Here is a 23,168-nt window from a genome sequence, read left to right as displayed (position 1 = left end):
ATTCAGCCAGTCAGAACACGGCCCATTTTCGGTGTCTACTAGTCGGTCCGCGCAGTCGCTGGACACAACTAAATTCTTATTCCAAAATCTGCCCACTTCAAACTTATCCCCCACCCTTTTCTGTCCTGGACTTAGTCACTGGCAAAGGCCAGAGATTATGCCCAGGACAGACATGCTTGAAACCTTCGTGGTATATGAGCATGTAAATAAATATTGGATTGGGAATACAAAGGTCTGCGTAGAACATGATCAGTCGCAGATCCACCACAGACTGTTTCCCATTTGTTTCGTTTTCTTTGGTCTACGTTAGTTACGTGCTGTTACACATTTTATGGCAACCAGTCTTAACTAGCACTGCGCATGTTCATGTTTTGTACTGTACTGTGTTTAGAAAAGGCATGCAACGTTGTACGACCAAGGATGGACAATGATCCCCAGTTTGACAAAACACATGCATATTCTATACAATGATATAAACGATCTCATGCATTCGAACATGAAAATATTTCGAGAGAACAAATGAGACAAATTCGTATATAATTATAATTGAATGCTGTATTTTTAATTACTTTAAAAAAGGATTAAAGCAACCACCCCCCCCCCCAAAAAAAAAAACCCCCAAAAAACCCCACCCCAAATAAGTCATGACAAATCACAACAGTACTTGAAATTGTGGCAGTGTTTTTAAAAGGGAGCACTGACAACTTAAGAAACAAAAGTCAAACATTGGTGCATTTAAACCAAACCAATAAGAATGCTAATGCTAAAATCGTATCTTCAATGAAAAATTCAAAATAAAACGTAATTTTTTAACGATAAACTAATCCTTTTTCAGTTTCAAAAGCTTGGCTTTAGTTATTCTTTCAATCTCGATGGCGACTTGAATGTGGCAGTACAGTAGATAGGACGTTATAATCAAAGGCGTCCAAGTTCCTGGAAATAGAAAACCGAATTTTGTCTTTTTAATGTGACTCCGTGGCAGAGAGTTTGCCTGAGGTGCAGTCGATCGTAGAATCGATAGTCAAGAGTGGACGCGTCAAGTTTTCTCGGTTCAAACCAGTACGCCCACGAACAACACATCAAAGGATTGGTGTGTGCTATCCTGTCTAGAGGAGAGTGCATACAAAAGAATCCTTGTATGGCTGCTATCAAGTAGGAGTAATCGATGTAGCGGCAACGGGTTTTCATGATACTGTGTAAACAAAGTGTCAAACTAATCATATACATTTCCTCTTAGAAGTAACAATGTACCTACGTTGTATATGCTTGTGCGTCAGTATGTATGTATGTATGACAGAGAAAGAGAGAGAGAGAGAGAGAGAGAGAGAGAGAGAGAGAGAGAGAGAGAGAGAGAGAGAGAGAGCTCTAGAGAGAGAGAGATATCGAGAGAGATCGAGAGGACGGAGAGAGAATGAGAGAGAGGGGGGGGGGGGGGGGGGCAAAGAAAGAGATAATGTGAGAGACAAATAATGTTCAAACGAGACAGACAAACCGAGAATGAAACCTACCCATAATAAGCATCTTCTTCACATAAAGATCGCCCATCTGTCTTCCCGCGATGAAGTAGTTCATTGGGAACATACAGATCAGAAAGCCAGGAACTGCAAACAAGGCGCGGAGTCGTCTCACCCACACTGGTCTTAGGAATCGTGTCTACGAAGATAAAAACACAATCAGTGTATAGTTACACTCTCACGGCTTTTCTGTCTGTCTTTCTTTAATTCCATTTGGCTGGGTTTTCGGTTAATTGCAAATCTTATCAAACATGACTATATACTAGTGGACCGGCTTAATAAAGTAAACAGGGAAAAAAAAGATAATGAGAAAAAAAAGATAAATAAGATCAGAGAGCTTTGGCGTAGCCGGGGGTTGGGGGTTGGGGACCATAATCCCTCAACCTCACTTCTTTATAGACATAATGTTCCGGAATTCAATAGTAAAATTTTACTAGAAACAACTCAACAAAACGACTGCACCTTACCTGCATTGTTCCAAAAATTAAACCTACCTCGATTGCAGTAAAAACATCAAATGCAGTCCAGTTTGTGCTAGCCACCACATTAGTAGGAATATATTATTTAAGAGTATTTTTAAAATATCTCTTTCTAAAATATATTTCCATTAAATTCAAAATACTGAATACCATGTCAATTCATACCATGTCAGTTTACACCTACTAGTGGAATTATACTTAATCCTGTTGTCTGATTTGACAATGAGGACCACGATTTCTTCCTATTCAAGCATGCAAGTTTCATTTGTGTATTATAAAATATACAGTACCCAGCGACGAAGGCAAAAGCAAAGACTGACTTTTTAAAGGGCAGATCCTACAAATACATAGTTTGTAATCGACTTCGGTGGTGTAGTGGTTAAGCCATCGGACATAAGTATCGGCTCCCACCCAGAGCGAGTTTACCGATTCAATGAGTAGCTGTAAGGCCACTACACCGACTTTTCTCTCTCACTAAGAACTAACCACTAACCCACTATCATACATAGACAGTCCAGATACCTAAGGTGTGTGCCTAGAACTGCGTGCTTGAACCTTATTTGGATATAAGAACAGAAATAACAACAAATGCATGAATGAATGCTTTGCTACAGATATGTTATATTTAAAATAATAATTTTATTCCCTTAAGTGTGTTAATTCCTTGCTATTATATAACGTCGCTGATATTTTAACCAGTAGCCAGTGTATGAGTTACCTACAGCTGCTTATTCGGAACACATGGTACCCATAACATTGTCAGGGCTAATTTCTTCCACCACCCTCTCCCGAAAGTAAACTATATCCTATATCTATATCTTATTTTACTTGCCTCAAATTTTTGAACCATTGGATTCTCATGCAGTAGAGCTGCACAGATTTCTAGAACTAGTTCAGCGAAGGCGAAAAGACACCATACTAACGCAAAGACGTCTAGGCCGCGGTAGACATAACAGAACATAAAACAGACAAATGACCCAAACAGTCTTTGAGAAAGCCCAGACCTGGATCCTCCAAGCGGAATGTAGATATACCTGGAAATATAGAGAAAACAAATCACGTGTTGCAGTTGATAGTTGAATGGAAGTACAATCATGAATTTGTCCAATTCATTACATCCCCATCTCCATTCCTCTTCCCTCAAAATGCCCCACCAAATAAAACTAAAATAACCACCACTAACACAAAAACCCACCAATAAACACAAAAGCTAAAACAAAACAAAACGACCCCCCCCCCCAAACAAACAAAACCAAATAGAAAGCAAGCAAGCAAGCAAGCAAGCAAACAAACAAACAAACAGACGCACAAACCACAATACCAAAGTCTTATGTTGCGAGAGGCAAATGGAAGTCGCTCCCCTTAGAACAATAAAGTGTAAATGTGCCTTACCGTGACCACCTACTCAAAAAGTAAGCCTCTTTTATGGTTCTGTGTGAAGGACTATGTTTTGTTTTAGCTGGATGATGATGATAACTAGTTTAACGTACCCATATACCACTAGGGTTTCGAACACGCCCATCCCGAGTCCGACCTCCGATAAGATCGGTGGCCTCACTCGGGATGGATGGGGGGTGGGGGGTGGGGATATGAAAATGGGCAGAATTTTGAAAATAGCAATTAGTAAAAACGTTAATAGAATAAATAAAATAAATAAAAAAAGGTTACAAGCCAAAAAAAAAAAAAATTGACTGCTCGGCCGAATATTTATATAATTTGGAGCATTTTAGAAGGACAGTCCAAAATTAAATAAGAGAAAGAAGAGAGGATCGGACTATTTAATAATATTTTTAAAAAAGAAGTAATTTCGACTTAAAGTTTTGAACGCAGATCTAAAAGTTTAAAATCCGATCGATATGTCCACGCGAGTGGCCTCGTTAAGGCCGTTTGTGTGCACAGCTTAAAGGGACGAGATGGGTTGCATCCCGTCAAGAAAACCCCTAGATTGACAGTCGATAGACGTTGAAGGTGTAGTGCTGTGCTGAAATACAGATCTTGAGAAGCCGGATCCGTCTGAACGAGAGAGAGTATCAGACTTGGGTATAGTCCAGTCGTCATGGTTTGGTATAGTGGTGCGGACGGGCCCGACTCCGGAGGATACGAGATGGTATCACTATAAAGCAAGGTAAAGTCTAGAAAAAGAGTAGTAGGGGCCGACCCCGCTTCCTATTTCTTCTTAAAGTGGGGCGGTCAATCTTCCAGTGCTGCTAGGACAGGCTCGGACATGTAGAGACTAAACGCGAACAACCGTGGCGTTCTGCAGAATAGCCGTCATACGAGTCACGAAAAAAACCCCAAGTCGACAGTCAGACGGAGAAATGACGTGGAGGCAAGGAATCTCGCTAAAAAAGAATCCAACCTGGTGGTGCAGGCTGTCGAAACGAGAAGCGTTCCAGCGTTCAATCAGTTCCAATGGCCGCATACATCCCAGTAGAAAACTTCATTTCGCTGACAAAAACAACGAAATGAAGTCGAGCACACGAAAGCACGTGCAGTGTGCACAGGCGAAACAAACACGTCTTATCGCGTGGAGCTCCAGACTGGGAATGTTTTAGCTGGAAACGAACCTATACTTTGTTTGCCCTGATTATTTAGTTTTTACTGCAACCCATAATTAGATTAGACCAAATAACACCCTGAATACTTAACGCACTTTAATAAATATAGATTTGGCAGTATTGCACTTTTCTGATTGTTTTTGTACAAGTAACCTGTGTAGCATCTCGTGCTATATTTAAGAAATGCAATTATCGTGTTTATTAAATTGATAGGATTACTTTCCTGAAAATCATTCTAAACATTCAGAAGAGTGCTGTTGTGTATGTATTTAATCGTTTCGTACTTACCTCGTGATAAATTTATACAATCCTTTGTCGAATAATCTGAAAAGAAACTAAGTCAGTAACTTATACGTATTCTCACAAAGAAGAAATATTGGACACTATATACAGTTTTGCCATAATAAAGAAAGAATCCAGCTGCTTTTTCATAGGTTATGTACACTTATCATTAGCAGGGAGAAGGTCATTGTTTTATGAACCATTTGATGTATCAGTCGTAGGCAGTTGAGGCCGGTGGGAAGACCGTTTGAAATGGAGGGAACGGTGAGCGAAATATTTGCAATTTCCTAGCATCTAAATACTTAAACATTGAACGATTTGATGTGAGGGATCTAAGAAATGTTTATACTTGGAGGGGGGGGGGGGGGGGGGGGGGGGATTTTTTTTTTTTTGGGGGGGGGGGGGCTATAAAAGCAATTTCCTAGCATCTGAATATTTAAACAACTCGGCTATTTTAAAGGTCATAATAAGTACTAAATATACAGCAGGACAATCATAAATGCTAAGGCACTCAAGTGGGAAGGCCTCCCCAGTTCCTACGGATTTGCAATTATAAGAACGGAAAGTGACTTAATGGGTCCACCGAGCGAGATCTATAATTCATTGTACCCCAGCCGAGCACTGAACACCAAGCTACCATAAAATAATATAGGAAGGAAGGAATATTTTATTTAACGTTGTACTCGACTCATTTTACGTAGAGGTTATATGGCGTCGGACATATTGTTAAGGACCTCACAAATAATAAGAGAGAAAACCCGCCGCGGTCACACAATGGGTTTACTCTTTTCAGTTATAGCAGTAACGGATATTTTATACGCAGTATCCCACAGACAGTATAGTACATACCATGACCATTGTTACCCCAATATTGGAGCACTGGCTGGAACGGTAGACCGACCGTACACCAAGCGAGTGCTTTACCATTTGGGCTACGTCCCGCCCCTAGAATAATATAATTCAACAGTTTCACTTATGACTCATGTACATAGTCCACGCGTTTCTACTTGATGTAATTCTCACCTCCACATGTCAGAGAAGCGGTAGATGTAGAAGATACAGCTGGGAGGTCCAGGGACATCAACACCGTCCAGCTTAGCTATCTGTCCAGCGAGACTGTAGAAGACAAAGTACTTGACCATCCTCAGCTGGAGGTAGAAGTATTCGATCCCTATCAGCGTCCACCGGGAGAGACGTCTCAGGATGTGTGGACTCCTCATAATGGCGGAGAAGTACAAGTGGTGCAAAGAGAATTCAACGAAGAAAGTCCAGAAGGCAATTCTGACGAATGCAAATATGGCATGATAGACTTTACGTCTGTTCCACGGACGCGGTTTTTCATTGATCTGGTTGTAAAAAAAAAAAAAAAAAAAAAAAAAAAAAAGGAGACAAAATAAATAATTTTAGTAAGAAATGTCAAAGAGGAGTGACTTCTGGCAAAAAACACACAAAAAAGATTAAAAAAAGATCATGATTTATATTTTCAAAATTCTAGGAATCCGGCATCTGCAAATATAAATTATTTACATACTTAAACGACAACTGAAACCTCAATATTTCCTCCCAAACAAGTCTGGAAAAGAATAGTGAAAAATAGTTTTTGAGTTTCAGGAAGTAGAATAGTAAATACAAAAATCGGTAACTCTCGAAGTATGTATATTTCTAGCATATGGAATTAATTACCTGGGTTTTAAAAGTGTCGAACGTCACGACTGGAGCGAAGAAAAACAGAGGGACGTAGAACGTGTATTGCAACAGATCGGTCAGACTGTAGGAGTCACATGGTTTCTCATCCACGTCTGTTGACGCGGGACTTTCAAACGACGCGTCTGTCTCATTCTGGCTTCTTTCTTGTGAATCTTCACCATCTGACCTTTCTTTCGAATCTGACCTTTCTTTCGAATCTGACCTATCTTTCGAATCTGACCTTTCTTTCGAATCTGGCCTATCTTTGGAATCTGACTGTGATGTCTGGCTTTTCAGTTTCTCCAAAGAAAAACTGATACATTTAAGAGTGACCATGCCGAATTCCATATTTACGATATTAACGAACTCCTCTTTGTTTTCCTGTGTTGTAATCAGAGACTTCTAGAAAAAAAAAAAAATAAAAAAAAAAATAAAGGAGAAGATAATAATAAATTAATAATAAACCGTGATGATTAATCTTTTCGAAAATTAGAAACCCAAGCACAGAAATTCATAAATTTAAATTGTTTTAGCATAGGGCCAACAAAATTAATATTATTTGACTATAATAACTCTGACATACTTCTTTATTCTGCTATATAAAAAGGTAAATGAGATGGCCACATAAACTTGTGTCCGAACCTTTTATTCTTGGCGCAAAAATTTTTATTCTGTCAATCAAGGTAAATATTTTAAAATTTGGCCTAAGAGACCGTTTTTGTCATAAAACGTACTGAGTGGCGTGAACTAATGTTTCCATTGTAATGCCACTATGAACTTTGATATTGGTGAATTTCACATTTCTATGTTGTACTTTTAAAAGATAATCCAGAGTAGGTTCTCAAATAATATTTTATAATGGAAGTTAAATTGTATTTTTATAGGATGATTTGCTCCAAGGTCAGCCAAAGCCTAATGCCAATTCCGTATGAGGTTAAACATATTTAGAAAAAACCAAACACAATCAAACAAAAAAACAAAAACAAATAACAACAACAAACAAACACACAAACAAACAAACAAAAACAATACCAAAACAAACAAACAAACAAACAAACAAAAACAACAACAAGCAAACAACCAAACAAAGCAACCAACCAAAAAATCAAAACGAAAACCCAGAAGGTGCACAGATATCACATCTAGTTATAATATATTACATTAAACATATTTTATACAATAATACAATTATAATATACTAACTTTAAAATGTATATAATATCCAATTGTAATAATCATGTTAAATAATGTGATTACATTAATTATACTAACTAAAAAGATCTGCGGTATGTTAAAATTCATGATGCACATCAAACCGAGGCTCGTTGCCCAGACGACAGCAGTACTACCAAAACTGGCAGCAAGAAACACGGCACAGGTGTGAGCCATAAATAACAGAACGATCTTCCAGCCAAACATTTGAAGAAGGGATAACATTGCAAGTATCAAGTACCCGATGTTTCTGAACTGAAACGAAAACAGTTAAATATATAACACTGTGTAAAACAGGAAGGAAGGAAATGTTTTATTTAACGACGCACTCAACACATTTTATTTACGGTTATATGGCGTCGGACTGTATAAGACAGTCTAGAATAAATGTATACCCAATCATTACATGGTTACAAAAATTATGTACATGTTCTTACAACGTAACAAAACGATAGTTAGAAAACGTAAGGATCTCTCCTCCCAAAACAGCCAACCCGCCTCCAAACCCGTCCCACAAAACAACAACAACACCCCCCCAAAAAACCCCACAAAAACCCCCAACAAAAAACAAACAACCCCAAACAAACAAAAAACCCAACAACCCAAAAACATGAAATCGAAAAACTTATGTAGAATAGTTTGCTACAAAATATATTTAATGGTTTTAGCGTGTTTCAATGACAAAAATAGCGGAGATAACAATTCAGAACTAGACTCTAACGCAAAGATGTACTGGTTCCAATCCTTTTATTAGAGATCAGGTTTATTTGTTACATACATTTTCCAAAATCACCAGCATTCACCAACACCACTTATAACACCCCGAACATTTTCGGTATAGTGGTTAAGCCACCGGCCTTGAGCCTTGCAGATATTGGGATCGTATCCCAGTTCTGGCTTGAACTAAGGTGAATTTCCGTATCTCTTCATTAATTATTGAAATTTTCTCTAACCAGAGACCGACTGTTTATTTTTTTGGTCTAATAGCACTATCCATAGCATTCGATTAAAATATAAAATATTAACACCATTTATAGGAATGCTAGGTTTACATATACGTGATGTGACGTATTTGTATAAAACGCACCCTTGGAGCGTTCTCTTCCAGAAGTTTTCCCAGAAGAAAATGGGCTGAGTACCACAATAACAGCTGCCACAGTGTCCTGTACCAAATTCTCCACTCGAAGTCGGCGATATCCTGTAGTAAATAATTAATAGTACATTTGAGCATTAGGAAAATAAATAAACAAACCCGTGAATTGGTGAAATGCAACAACATACCTAAATTTTAACACATTAGTGTGCATATTTATACAAAACATGACACTTACATTAGTTACGTTTTTTTTACTATGTCATTTTATAAAAAAGTCAAATTAATAAAATGTGTTTGTAAATTATGCGATGCAACATTTGTTTCATTAGTCGATTAAATCATTTATACATTTATCTTAAGACATTACGATGTCAATGGCTAAATAAAATAACAACAACCTTTCCACAAACAAACACAAGAAAGCAATTACCCCCTCCCCAATAAACTAAGCCACGATATCAATAATGTGTTAAAGGGACATTCCTGTTTACTGCAATTTTTAAGATGTCATCGACTAACAGAGACTTTTTAACTATTGTAATTACATATCAAATATATTTTTTAAAATAAAATATTAGTAGCTGTATATTAAACGCGTTTAGGATCGTTCTAGTATTTGTACTAGGTTAAATTTCATTTTATTTCCTAAAATATAATTTTTTCATACGTACGAAATTATTTGAAGACAAAATCCAGTTTGGGCTTCTTACAAATATTAAGACGACCAGAAACACATTGCATACACAGACACTGGTATTCTAAACAAGAAAATATATTTAATATGTAAGTTTAAATCGTAGAAATATTTTAATAGTTGAAAACATCTTACAATGCATCAAACTCAGGAATGTCCCTTTAACAATTCTTTGAATTCCAAAAATGTCTGTTTGCTCACCCGTCTTCGCTGAAGCCATGACCAGCCGTCTTCTAAGGAAACCTCTAACCATCGAGTCCTGTCTGAGAAACAAAATAAAGCACAAACGCATAATAAGAGAACATTTCTTACACAACCGTTGGTGAGAACACCATGTGCTATTTTTTATAACACATAGTTGTTTACACACGTACGTGTGTTTAACAATGTCAAGACATACGACTGGCTGCTCCTAGGTGATGACCAGGTCAGCAATGTCATACGTCCAATAAAAAACAGCACGGTGGAAATCGATTACACTGTGACATATAGGTAAGGCAGCTACAAGTGCAAAGGGTTGTAAATATCTTTTAGTCAATAAAGATGTTACAATTTGCTTAAAACCTGCTTTTTGAGGATATGTAAGAAATAGAATAATGCCATTTGTCTCACAACTTTCGGTCGTAAGATACATTTTTTTTTAAACTCGTTGTGAGATAAATGGTATCTAACGACCACTCATTTATTATTCTCTATTTATCATTCAGGGCTGTAAATTATTATATGAGTGGGGTTTGGGCCAGATGTTTTAAATAAAACACTATTCACAACATAATATTATCAAATATAAACTATGTATGCGAATATAATACCTACAATAACGTTTTATGAAAAATAGACATCTCTTTTGAGAGTACCCCTCTTCCAGTAAATACATTTCTACGAATAGGTATGTTCCTATCAGACATAGGAAAACAATAATTTATTCCTATGTAGTGATATTAGGAATAGACTACGCCCCACCTATACATACGGACGAACACTAACACACAAACAAACCTATACACAAATACTCACATGTACAGGTACACAAACACACACCAACACACACACGATACACACACACACACGAGATACACACAGACACACGCACGTACACACACTCACACACACGCACCCTCACTCACACACATCCTCATTCACACACACACACACACACACACGATATACACAGACACACGCACGTACACACACACACTCACACACACACACACCCTCACACATCCTCATTCACACACACACACACATACACACAAACACGCGCACACACGCACACACACACGCACACACAACCCACACACACACACACACACACACACAGACACACACACATACACACACACACATACATAACACACACTCACAAACAATATAGCTCAGACAAATAAGTCGCCTTAGTCTTGATCCAAGTAATTCTACCAAAACAATTAAGATAATGAGCTTAAATGTTTTCTAATTAGAAGCTTATATATGTATTGTCTACATGAAAATATTAAGAATATTACACACAGGTAAGCTAGTTATAAAAGTAACGTTTTTATATGTGTGCACAGAAAACTTCATAAATATTAGTACAGTGTTCTTTCCGTAAATGAGCACGTAGTGTTACCTCTTTATAAAGAGCATTTGCCCACCCACCAACCCCCAAAATCGTTTATAAATTATATTCGTTTTACATGCAGATGGTTATTTTACATGTAATTTGGTTTGACCGTTTATAAATCATGTTCATTTTACACGTAGATTGTCATTTTATATATAACTTAGTTTGGCCGCTTATAAATAATATTCATTTTACATGCAGATTGTCGTTTTATATATAACTTTGTTTAACCGTTTATAAATCATATTAATTTTACATGTATACATGTACTAATTCGTTCAGAATGAATTTTAACTTCATCCTAAATGTCTGACCTATGGAATCCCAGTATACACAATACGTCAGATACAACAACGTCGCCGCTTCGGTGACGATGTACAAAGCCAGCTCTTTCTTCGATAGGCGTGCATAAGAGTTATCTTTCCCTGGACATCGACCAACTTCCTTGACTTCACTAACGGCCGTCTTGACTTGACACTGAAAGTCGAAACACAACACCACATCTTATGTTGTGCATTGTCCTATACGTCTGACTAAACATCCAAGTGTTCACACAGAAAACAAATTATGGATAGTAAATTCTCAATACAATCTGCAATATTCCTTTATTTCTAGCTGCCTAATACATTGTATAATAATTATAATAATTAAATAATACGTGTATTAAAAATATTTTAAAGTACCATGAACATGTAGCAGGGTAATTTTAGTATTTTACCATTGTTTTATTTTCAGCAGTTAACATAACCGGCTTTGCACAACTTATGTAGACACAAGTTTTACACCACCTAACACTCTTTCTTTTGTTAGGTATTTTCTGTGGCTTGGGTGTTATATAACGTACCTGGGTAAAAACTTTAGCGTTATTAGGATCTGGGCGATTCATCTCAGATACACGAAGAGTTAAAAAATTTGATCAACTTAGACTTTTGAAGAGAAACAAAGACCAAAGCAAGATATTTGCATGACTATAAGGTTAGTAAAACAAATAATTGTTGTAATGTTGAACTAACTGTCAGCATGATATTAAATAATGTTTAAATTAAATATAATAAATTAAATATAAATTATAATAATGTTTTTAATATGTAAATTTAAATATGAATTATGATATGGTATTGGTTAGTAATAACATACTTAACTTGAATCTGTTTAATAATGTAATAACATTTCCATATAAACAATACATTTAAAATAATGTATCAATGTGTTATGATTGAGCGTTGATATATCATTTGTGAAAAAGAATTCGACCCGTACCCCTCTATATCAAAGGCTCTAAAGACTAACCCTAACCATATCCCTAAAACTAAACTAACCATTGAAAGGGGGTACGGGTGGAACTCATGTCCATTTGTGTTCGGTTGGTTGCGTGTTTATTTTATACCATATTTTATTAGTATAGTATTCATTGAGCTTTATTTTATATTGTGTTCATCATGTGCTTAATCTAACAGATTAATTATTTGTATAGGAACATGGACATGTTTTAGCAGGCAGTATCAGGTATAAAGGGCCCTTGTTAGATACTTTGTAAGATATATATGTTTGTATTTGTACATAGTATGATTTTAGATTTGGAATAGTATTATTAATACCTGCATTATATATTACTGAGTACATACGAATGTTATAAATGTAAAGATACAATTATACGTACTGTATATATATATATATATATATATATATATATATATATATATACAATGTATAACGTATATGAATGTTTATGTTATATGTATTTGACTAACAGTTATCTAATATATTTGATGTTGATTATATTTATCAGGATTATTGCATAGTTCAGTGTCAGTTTATGATGAATAATAATAGTATTGATCTATTCTGGTATGCATTTATTGTCTCTCTTACATGGTATTTATTATTGTTATATTGTATATTTTAGGGCCTAGGTTCTTTCTGTCATATCCTGATACCTTCATCACTATTATTTGCTTTCTACTGTGTTGTTGCAATAAACCAAGCATCATTTGAACCTGCAGTTTGTGTCTTATTAATCAACACAAAAACCACCTGCTACACATGTAAAAGACAAAAGTACTTTCATGACAAACATAAGCTACTATATGAAATTTAAAAAAAGTAACTGCAAATGATCACAGATTCACAGTCAATTTTATTACTATTCTTGTATGAAATACTTTATAAGATAAAAATAATTCATTGGTGCTACCAGCTATTGGCAATTCTTCGGATTTCTTCGTAGTCCTACCTATCAGAAATACGACTTCAATTTGTTAGAAGCAACAATAGCCTAAAGATTTATCTCCCTTTATGCTCATGGCAGCGTGTGGTATGACATTTCTGTGCCGATACTTTTGATATGTGTCAAAGGAAACAGAACACACATAACATTCAAGGACAGTAAACACGAAACTACCCCAAGAAATTAAAAGAACAAACTATTGTCTGTTCTTTTTGATATTCTAGGCGCGTGTGCAGGATTAAAAAAGAATAATATGCATTTACTAGGATTTTGTCATGGTAACTTGTAATAATGCAGGAAACTGTATTTTAGGACATCTATTTTTCAAAATGTCTGAGAGAAGCATGTACACTAACCTCGTAAACACTCGGTGCTATGTCGGCTAATAACATTCTAGCCGCCATCCCCTGGGTTCAATTGGCACATAGTAAATCCCTTTGTAATTTACTATTGTATGTTACAACACGCTATACATTAGATTGCCACGTAAGCGTACGAAACGGGGGGGGGGGGGGGGGGGGGGGAGAGAGAGAGGAGCAGTGCTCAAGCAAAATATTAGTTGTAATCCATGTAAAAATGCATAGTGATTTGTTTGCAACCCTATATAGCTCTTTAGCAGTACTGCTAATATGAATAAATATTGTTATCCAGTTTCGGGCATTTTCGTTTAATTAAGGCAAAGAGTCCCCTGTCCCTCACCCTCCCCCCACCCCCAAATGGGAGCCCGTACGCTTATGGATTGCAATCGAAATGAATGCCTAGCGTCGATGCCTGAGCTTTGTGATCAGACTGTGTAAAAATGATAAAATAAATATAATTTAAATATGTCTCGTCAGCTCGATACAGAGACAAGTCGACAGCTGATAGTGACTAGATTATGCAAAATGCATAAATTGTTACGATTTACAGCTAACATAGCAGAACATTCTAGAAGATGCTTTTGCTAGGCAGAATTGAAATTGCAATATTATTAACAGGTTAACATTTTAGTGAATACTGTATCAAAATTTGATTCCACGAACTAAATATACCAACAGCAAGTCTCCACTTTGGCAAGAAAAAAGAAAGAAAGATGTGAAACCAAACACATTTAGAGAATTGTAGTATATTTCAAATTAGTATTTTAATAATAAATAACTATAGGTGAAAAAGTGACTATGGAGGAAGTTGCATCTCACCCCACTCCCATAGCTATTACACAACCAGAAGAACTTGGTAATCAATACCTTTCACAGTTTGCATGGTTTTTGGCCTTCATAAAATATACTTTTACTCAAACACTTTGTTGAACTCAAAACATAACAATGGTACAAGACACCTACAGCACACAGTCAGCTCTATGTTTACCGAATGATAAGGAATCTTACCTGCAAAATATACCATAATATTGGCGCAAAGATTTCCGTAACTGGTTTAGATGATTTTTTTAATGGAATATGTGATAGTCAATGTTTCTGCCAGAAATAAATTTTTGAGGTATGGCGCAATTCAATGCAATCACAGTCAACAGGGCTTCCCCCAGAAAGAAAATGGGTTAAGTTTAGGTTTAGGGTTAAGAAAACCATACAGTAATGATAAGAGTAATTAATTTTGTCAAAAGGTTAACTTTAAAAAAAAATCCGCAAAATGTTTTGGGTATGGCGCCATACCCGTTTTACCCTCTGGCAGAAACCCTGATAGTATGCGTAATTAATCGAATAATGGTATGATCGATTCCTCCTCGGAGCCATTTTTTTTTCTCCCCCATCCCAAATGGTATATAAAAGTCCGTGGTATGTTCTATTCTATCTAAGAGTAAATGCATATAAAATACCTATTGCTGTCAACAGATATGAGTAGGTTATGTGGCGGCGGCAGAATTTTCTCATCATTTTCATAGGGCTTAAAGGGACATTCCTGAGTTTGCTACAATTTTAAAGATGTTATCGACAAACGGAAACATTTTAACGATTGTAATTCCATATCAAATATATTTTTTTGCATTAAATATTATTAATATTAAACGTGTTTCTGATCGTTCTACTATTTTATTTCCTAAAACACATTAAATATACAAACACTGATATTCTAAACAAGAAAATATATTTAATATGTAAGTTTAATCGTAGAAATATTTTATTTTTCGGAAACATCTTACAATGCAGCAAACTCAGGAATGTCCCTTTAACGTATTTCAATAGCTTACGGTTAATTTTTATTATCTATCTGTTGCAATTGCCCGTTCAACATTTTGCGCCCTAATAAAAAATATTTATATAAGTATTAATTAATAGCCTACAAGGTCCCCTTCCTTTTTAGGGTAATACCGGCCTCAGTGGTGTCGTGGTTAAGCCATTGGACATAAGGCTGATAGGTACAGGGTTCGCAGCCCGTACCGGCTCCCACCCAGAGCGAGTTTTAACGACTCAATGGGTAGGTGTAAGACCACTACACCCTCTTCTCTCTCACTAACCACTAACAATTAAAAACTAACCCACTGTCCTGGACAGGCAGCTGAGGTATGTGCTAGGACAGCATGCTTGAACCATAATTTGATATGAGCACGAAAATAAGTTAAAATGAAATGAAAATTTAGAAATATATCAAAATTGCCCTTATTAATTGCACTGTTCTGACCCGAGTCGGATCCCAGACCATGCCAGAGAGCGGCCGCAAAGACGTGCCTGAACAGTTTGTGGGATGAAAGAAAGAAATGTTTTATTTAACAACGAACTCAACACATTTTATTTACGGTTATATAGCGTTAGACATACGGTTAAGGACCACACAGATATTAAGAGAGGAAACCCGCTGTCGCCACTTCATGGGCTACTCTTTTCGATTAGCAGCCAGGGATCTTTTATATGCACCATGCCACAGACAGGGTAGTACATACCACGGCCTTTGATATACCAGTCGTGGTGCACTGGCTGGAACGAGGAATAGCCCAACGGGGATCAATCCTAGACCGACCGCGCACCAAGAGAACGCTTTACCACTGGGCTACGTCCCGCCCCCGTTTGTGGGATATGCGCACGTTAACAAAGTTCTCCTCCTCGTCATCGTTTTCAAGACCAAGTTTCGTGACTGGAATACTTAGACATCTAGGAGCGGGATTTAGCTCAGTCGGTTGAGTGCTCGATTGGGGTGCTTGCGTCGCAGGATCGAACCACCTCGGTGGATCCATTCAACTTATTAGGTTTTACTCATTCCAACCAGTGCACCACAACCGGTCAAAGACCGTGGTATATTCTTTCTTGTCTGTGGGAAAGTGCATATAAAAAAAAATCCCTTACTGCATTAGAAAACATGTAGCGGGTTTCCTCTGATGACTACAAGTCATAATTATAAAATGTTTGACATCCAATAGCCGATGATTAATTAATCAATGTGCTCTAGTGGTGTCGTTAAACAAAACAAACTTTAACTTTAACATCTAATTACCACCCTTTGAAATTATGCTGATGTGCGTTCAAGAAAAATCCCTTTAAACTCTTTGTTTTCCCTTCTTACTGGCTTCCTTACTTTCTTGTTTCTTTCTTTGTGTGTGTGTATGTGTGTGTGTGTGTGTGTATGTGTGTGTGTGTGTAACTTACCATTTTATAACCTAGTTCCGAGCAACAGTTCCTCACAAAAGACGAGAAGACTCTGAAAGCTCAACAACCGGCAGCGCCAACGACCACGGCACAATGTGTAACACGTCACACACACTGTAGATTGTGTTCCATACCACTCCCATCTGTCACAAACTCCTGGTGCATTCGGTGAGACGTGTGTGTGTGTATGTGGGAGGGGGGGGGGGGGCTGTTGTGTTAGCAATGATGAAGAGGGAGGGAGGGGGAGGTACATACATATATACAGTATTATTACGACATTATGTAGATGTATGCATTTCACTTATGAATTCAAAACTTCAGTTTTATTCGTATGAAAACGATTCAAATGGTTTCAGTATTATCTGTAAAAAAAACCCCACAAATTTAAACATCACAAGAATAACGTTCAGATATTTTTCTAATTAATAAAGATATGCCTGAATTAGCAAGACCAGTTAAGTATTATGTACTTTAAATATCAGACATATTGTGATGCAACCATTAAAAGAATTAATTACGTCATTTCCAGAGCACAAACTGTATTCCATTCTTACGAATTAGTATCACTATGGAGAACTTAACAAAAGAACACGCATTTAGGACGAAGTGAATGAATAAATATTTAACAACAAAACAGCACAGACACCTGCCACAGTTTTGTTACACTTCGGTATTCTTGTCGAGTGGAGGAAGAAAAAACCCTAAAAATTAAAACGCGACTTGTGCAGAACATCAAAGGATAAGCGTTTTGGGACCTCTAAGGATTCAACCCAGTACACACAAGAATAACACGACTACTACTAACTCAGTGGCACAATGTTCCAGCTTAACTGATGCATTGGATCTTGAAAACCCCATCCCCCACCCCTCTCCCGTTCCTGCCATTGTTTAAAGGCTGTGGCAATGTGCAGTGGGAAAAAGCCGTACACGTTGACAGATGAAGAAATACATTCTGAAACCAGTCTTCGCTTGAAAGGTCTTAGCTTTCTTTTTTCCTCTGCGATTTGTTCCATCGTGTTCAAGTGGTAACCTGTTTCTTATACGTATTCGTAAATTGTTGGCAAATCATTAACTCTTCTGCATGCACGTGTGCGCGCGTGTGCACAAACAAGTAATGGATACATATTTTACTGATATTATACATGTTTAAAACGTAGAATAACAACATGGGATTAATATTGAATTAATATTGAAAGTATGTACAATCCTCAAAACAATAGCATAACATGCATGTCACATTCTCAGCGGAATGGTAATTAAATATTAACTGGTTGTTCTAGAAACACACAATTTTAAGATGCAAGTCTAAGACAGCAGAAAGTACAGACATTAGCTTCATCAAGTATGCACAGTAACGGAACCAGAAATGTTTGAGACAAGCTGTGGGCTGGGACGACATGGAGTCAGTATATGTGTACTGGCGCTAACATCATCAAGTATGCACAGTAACAGATGCTTATAGAATTTGTTTTAGTCTCAGAGATACAGAATATGTGCTGTATTCGCCACTCTCAAGGAAACCCATGATATTATTGTCACCCCTGCAGGTCGATGAAGATCAGCACACGGCTGAAGTGCGATGTCGCATGACCTCTCTGAGTTATTTTCCGTTTTGTGTATGTACTATGCTATCTATAGGAAAATGCACGCAACCCCCCCCCCCCCCCCCCCCCCCCAACATTGCTGCTAATCGGAATGCGTCTCTCAAACACTATATTATATGTGTCAGCAATTAACTTCATGTCGATCACAAAAAAAATTTATGATTGAATAGAAATGTTGAGGTATCGTTAAATTAAATAAATTAAATAAACAGGTTTCCTTTCCTTTTACACTAAGACCCTTTCCAATTAACAGCAATGAGTTTGTGCCCGCTCTTGTCCCACAGACACTACAGCACATACTATAATATTTATAGTCACACTTCTTTACCTCGACGTTGAAGGGACTGAACCAACATGATCGACATATCGGTGGTTCGAGACAAACATAATTGTAATATATATATGATACTGCATCTCATTATTGTAGAGTCATTTTATAATAGGTGATACACTCTTGCGTGTATAACAGAAATAGCGGTCGGTTCAAAGAGACGAAATGCGTTTTCTACACGCACAACACGGATAGGACTACACACAATGTTATTAATCTTACTGCCGCCATAGCTTAGTTCTACATAATAAATTATTAAATTTTATTATCGTCTGTACTGATGATAGTGGATTCCAGGCACTTAATTGTATATCAGACACACGATATCTCTTATCATCATACTTTTGACATTAATTAAAAGTACTTTTATGAGTTGCCTGTCATTGTAACATGTTTACGACATACAGTGCCTTTTTTGATGACTAAAATTAGTAAAATAAAAAATGACTTCTACAAACAAGACCGCAAACACACTAGATATGTAGGCACTGGTTTTCTAAACAAGAAAACGTATTTAATATATATTTAATATTTATTAATAACATTTTAAATATTTCTTAATGACCATATTGAAATGGAGATATGCTGAGAAAAAGATCTTCAATGGTTAGGTGTCAGACATATTGAATTTATACAAATGAAAAGTGAGTCGGCTTATAAGTAATGGTGTCTTAATAACCATAAAATAGCATTTTAGGTATTTCTAAATCTCCATCTTTAATGGGTGAGTGGTGGCCAGACCTGTCAACCTTTAGTCAAGAGAAAGCAGGAGGTGTGTATTGAAAAAGCAGGAGATTTTTTAAATTCACACAATTTAACCCAAAATCGCAAGATTTAAAAAAAACATTATTACAATAAGTTATATGAATACTTTATAATGTCATATATACTTCTTAACCTTAGATCTTGGCATTAAAAAAAAAAAAAAAAATATATATATATATATATATATTATTATTATTTTTTATTTTTTATTTTTTTAAGTTTAAAATATTATAATTTAAAACATATTTAAAAAAAAAAAAATATTTTATCCAAAAATGTTAAGAACATGAACAAGAAAAATAATAATTAATTAGTACATTTACGGTATTACACTTAGCCTTACAGGTTGCGTTACATTATCATTTGTGGTGAGTGTACCTAAGTACCCAAAACAAATTTATATAAATCTTATAAATTAATATTCAGATTTTACTATAATGAGGAACGGTGGCGTGGTACTTATTTAAAATCATTATAATGATGCAATAAACATTGTATTTTCATTAATCATAAGTAAAACCTCATTACGGACATCGTGTGAAATATACCGGAATTATACCCATTTCCGTGAGTAACTTTATGTCAATGTCAAACACAACATTTTTTAATTGTACAAAAATAATTTCTTGAAGTGTACCCTTATAACCAACATTTTACCGCACAAACATACAAAATTAACTGACACAAGTATGTTTATACAGCTAATTGGTCTTTTCGTTGTCTTGCTGTGACATGTGATTTTAACATGCATCGTGTGTATCGCTGTCAACTCGTGAGTCTGGCAGTTCAGATTCGTCATAGTTGCATTATGTAATCCAGTGGGAAGACATTTTACAATTCAGAGGTGTTATTAGAACTAAATTGGATAGTTTTGTTTTTTTATATGGCAACACTGAATGTCAATACACAGCCTGTTGAATTAGCGGCAACACGCGTCGTAGCCATTACGATGACAACAAACATTATAATAACACGTCATTTTATAAACTCCATGTGCTTTTTTAACAATATAAATAGGCTATCCCACAATTCTCACTTCGGCAAAGGTTAAACAGTCGGGACAATTCGGCCTGTTACATTCTCGGAAACCGAAAGTAGTCGACATTTTTCGAATGAGAAAAAAAAGGCAGAGTTACTTCTGTTATTTTGACGAAAGAGGATCGATTTTTTTTTATGCTTACAAAAATGTCATTTAACAGGAGAAACTGTCTCCCGCACAGGTCAAAAGGAGATTTGATCAAATACCGGGAGACTCCCGCGGAATCCGGGAGGGTTGACAGGTCTGGTGGTGGCCATATTGAATTTATATATTAAAACTATTGTTGTCTTAATGGGTTTCTAATAATTGAAAACATAAAATAGAATTTTAGGTATTTCTAAATCTCCATCTTTAATGGGTGAGTGGTGGCCATATTGAATTTATATATTAAAACTATTGTTGTCTTAATGGGTTTCTAATAATTGAAAACATAAAATAGAATTTTTAATATATCTAAATTTCCATCTAGATTAAAAATGTAGTTTAGAAATGATCCTCAATGTTTGGTTGACGGCAAAATTGGATTAGATCGCACAGAGTCTAGATCTAGCCTCCGACCTATGTCACTTAGCTTAATCTAAAGCGAGGATTAAAGAGACATTCCTGAGTTTGCTACAATTTGTAAGATGTTATCGACTAACAGAGACTTTTTAACGACTGTAATTATATATCAAATATATTTTTCTGCATAAAATATTAGTGGCTGTATATTAAATGTGTTTCTGATCGTTCTAATATTTGTACTAGATTAAATTTTAATTTATTTCCTAAAATCCAATTTGAGCTTCTTACAAATATTAAGACGACCAGAAACACATTGAATATACAGACACCGATATTCTATATGCAGCAAACTCAGGAATGTCCCTTTAAAAAGTTTACACCAATATACATTTGTGTTGAATATTTACTTATTTCATTGTTATTCAACAAAGTATTTAGTGCATAAAAGACACCGTACGGTTAGATGTTTACATTTATAAAAACCTTGTCATTAAATGTCACGTTATTTTTAAACACTTCGATTTTCTTCAGCAGTTGTGCTTATACACCCTACACCACATCTCTGACGCCATATAACTGTAAATAAAATGTGTTGAGTGCGTCCTTAAATAAAACAATTCCTTCCTTCCTACACCACATCATTACAGTAAAATATTTCGGCATTCCTTAGAACGATATTAACACAAATGCAAACATCTTAGCAAGCCAAGCTATCATTCCGTTTAACAACTGCATTTCGTAATGCAGTTAGACGAAATGGTAACTTGCTTTGCGAAGATGACATGCAAAGGTAACAATACTGTGCATTTGATGCGCCAACGACTTTGTTCATTAATTAATGAAATTAGCTAATATGCACTAAGCGTCGATATGGACGAGAACCTTTAGTCCGAGCTTTAGGCCATCCGCTATGAAGTATGATGAAGGCCTTGGCTCAGTTGGTAGAGCGCTGCCCTGAGGTACTTTGGTTCTAAAATCAGTGTTCTCTGCTAGTGTCATGAAACAACTTTAGATTGTAGAAACAATGTTCTTTAGTAGTGTCGTTAAACACTACATTGTAAAATCAATGTTCTCTAGTAGTGTCGTTTAACAAAAACTTTAGTAGATTGTAAAATCAATGTTCTCTAGTAGTGTCGTTAAACAAAACTTTAGATTGTAAAATCAATGTTCTCTAGTAGTGTCGTTTAACAAAAACTTTAGTAGATTGTAAAATCAATGTTCTCTAGTAGTGTCGTTTAACAAAAGCTTTAGTAGATTGTAAAATCAATGTTTTATAGGTAGTACTAAACCAAATAACTTCCGGCTACATCATAGTTCGAGGTGCATCCAACTTTTGATAGAGAAGTGAACACCACAAGTCCTGTGATTGGTGATAAATCTGAGTGTGTTGGTTGTAAAAAAACCAGTTTCATCTGGGCAAAACATGTATATAATTGTATTTCATCTAGTCCACTGTGTCAAGTAGCCTTGTGCTTGAAACATATACGGGGTACCTGTGAAAAAAGTACTCGAATTTTGTGCGGAACTAGGGTAGTCATAGACGCTACCCGTTATCTCAGAAATGAGCAGCTTGACCCCCGTTTTTGTTCTGATTTACTTTAAGCGTGAGGGGTGGTAATATTTATATCCGTGACGTTTATGTCGATTGATACGCTGCATGTAGGAGTTTTAGCCACATATGTTACTATTGTCGTCTATGGGATTTGATTTGGTAGTATACACCCTCTAGTAGTGTCGTTCAACAAAGCTTTAGATTGTAAAATCAATGTTCTCTGGTAGTGTCGTTAAACAAATCTTTAGATTGTAAAATCAATGTTCTCTAGTAGTGTCGTTAAACAAAACTTTAGATTGTAAAATGAATGTTCTCTAGTAGTGTCTTTAAACAAAACTTTAGTAGATTGTAAAATGAATGTTCTCTAGTAGTGTCTTTAAACAAAACTTTAGATTGTATAATGAATGTTCTCTAGTAGTGTCTTTAAACAAAACTTTAGATTGTAAA

The 23,168-nt window shown here is 36.0% G+C and overlaps 1 protein-coding gene across 3 annotated transcripts; it reads right to left on the bottom strand.

The window, feature by feature from the left end:
* Positions 1 to 222: 222 nt before the first annotated feature.
* LOC121371405 (protein-cysteine N-palmitoyltransferase HHAT-like) lies at positions 223 to 17,053 on the bottom strand. 3 transcript variants are annotated; one of them, XM_041497276.1, is made up of 11 exons: positions 16,927 to 17,053; positions 11,439 to 11,601; positions 9,723 to 9,784; positions 8,819 to 8,929; positions 7,792 to 7,986; positions 6,517 to 6,921; positions 5,857 to 6,179; positions 4,840 to 4,875; positions 2,826 to 3,027; positions 1,509 to 1,653; positions 223 to 933 (listed from the first exon to the last, which is right to left on the bottom strand). In XM_041497276.1, the coding sequence occupies exons 1-11, from the start codon at positions 16,927 to 16,929 to the stop codon at positions 821 to 823; spliced, it is 1,758 nt and encodes a 585-aa protein (XP_041353210.1). In that variant the 5' UTR covers positions 16,930 to 17,053; the 3' UTR covers positions 223 to 820. The 3 variants fall into 3 exon arrangements, with proteins under 3 accessions (XP_041353210.1, XP_041353209.1, XP_041353211.1); XM_041497275.1 differs by lacking the exon at positions 16,927 to 17,053 and adding an exon at positions 13,708 to 13,836; XM_041497277.1 differs by lacking the exons at positions 223 to 933; positions 16,927 to 17,053 and adding exons at positions 968 to 1,192; positions 13,708 to 13,836.
* Positions 17,054 to 23,168: the final 6,115 nt, after the last annotated feature.

This window comes from Gigantopelta aegis, chromosome 4, assembly GCF_016097555.1.
Source record: "Gigantopelta aegis isolate Gae_Host chromosome 4, Gae_host_genome, whole genome shotgun sequence".
NCBI classification, from domain to species: domain Eukaryota; kingdom Metazoa; phylum Mollusca; class Gastropoda; order Neomphalida; family Peltospiridae; genus Gigantopelta; species Gigantopelta aegis.
Note: the sequence above shows the minus strand (reverse complement) of the source record. Positions and strands in the feature narration are given on the sequence as shown.

Coding starts and splice junctions, on each gene's coding strand:
- LOC121371405 (XM_041497275.1), bottom strand. CDS start 13,755: ATGGCGGCTAGAATGTTATTAGCCGACATAGCACCGAGTGTTTACGAG. Junction 8,930..9,722: donor CATGGCTTCAGCGAAGACGG/GTGAGCAAACAG, acceptor TATTTACTACAG/GATATCGCCGACTTCGAGTG. Junction 6,180..6,516: donor TCGACACTTTTAAAACCCAG/GTAATTAATTCC, acceptor TTTTACAACCAG/ATCAATGAAAAACCGCGTCC.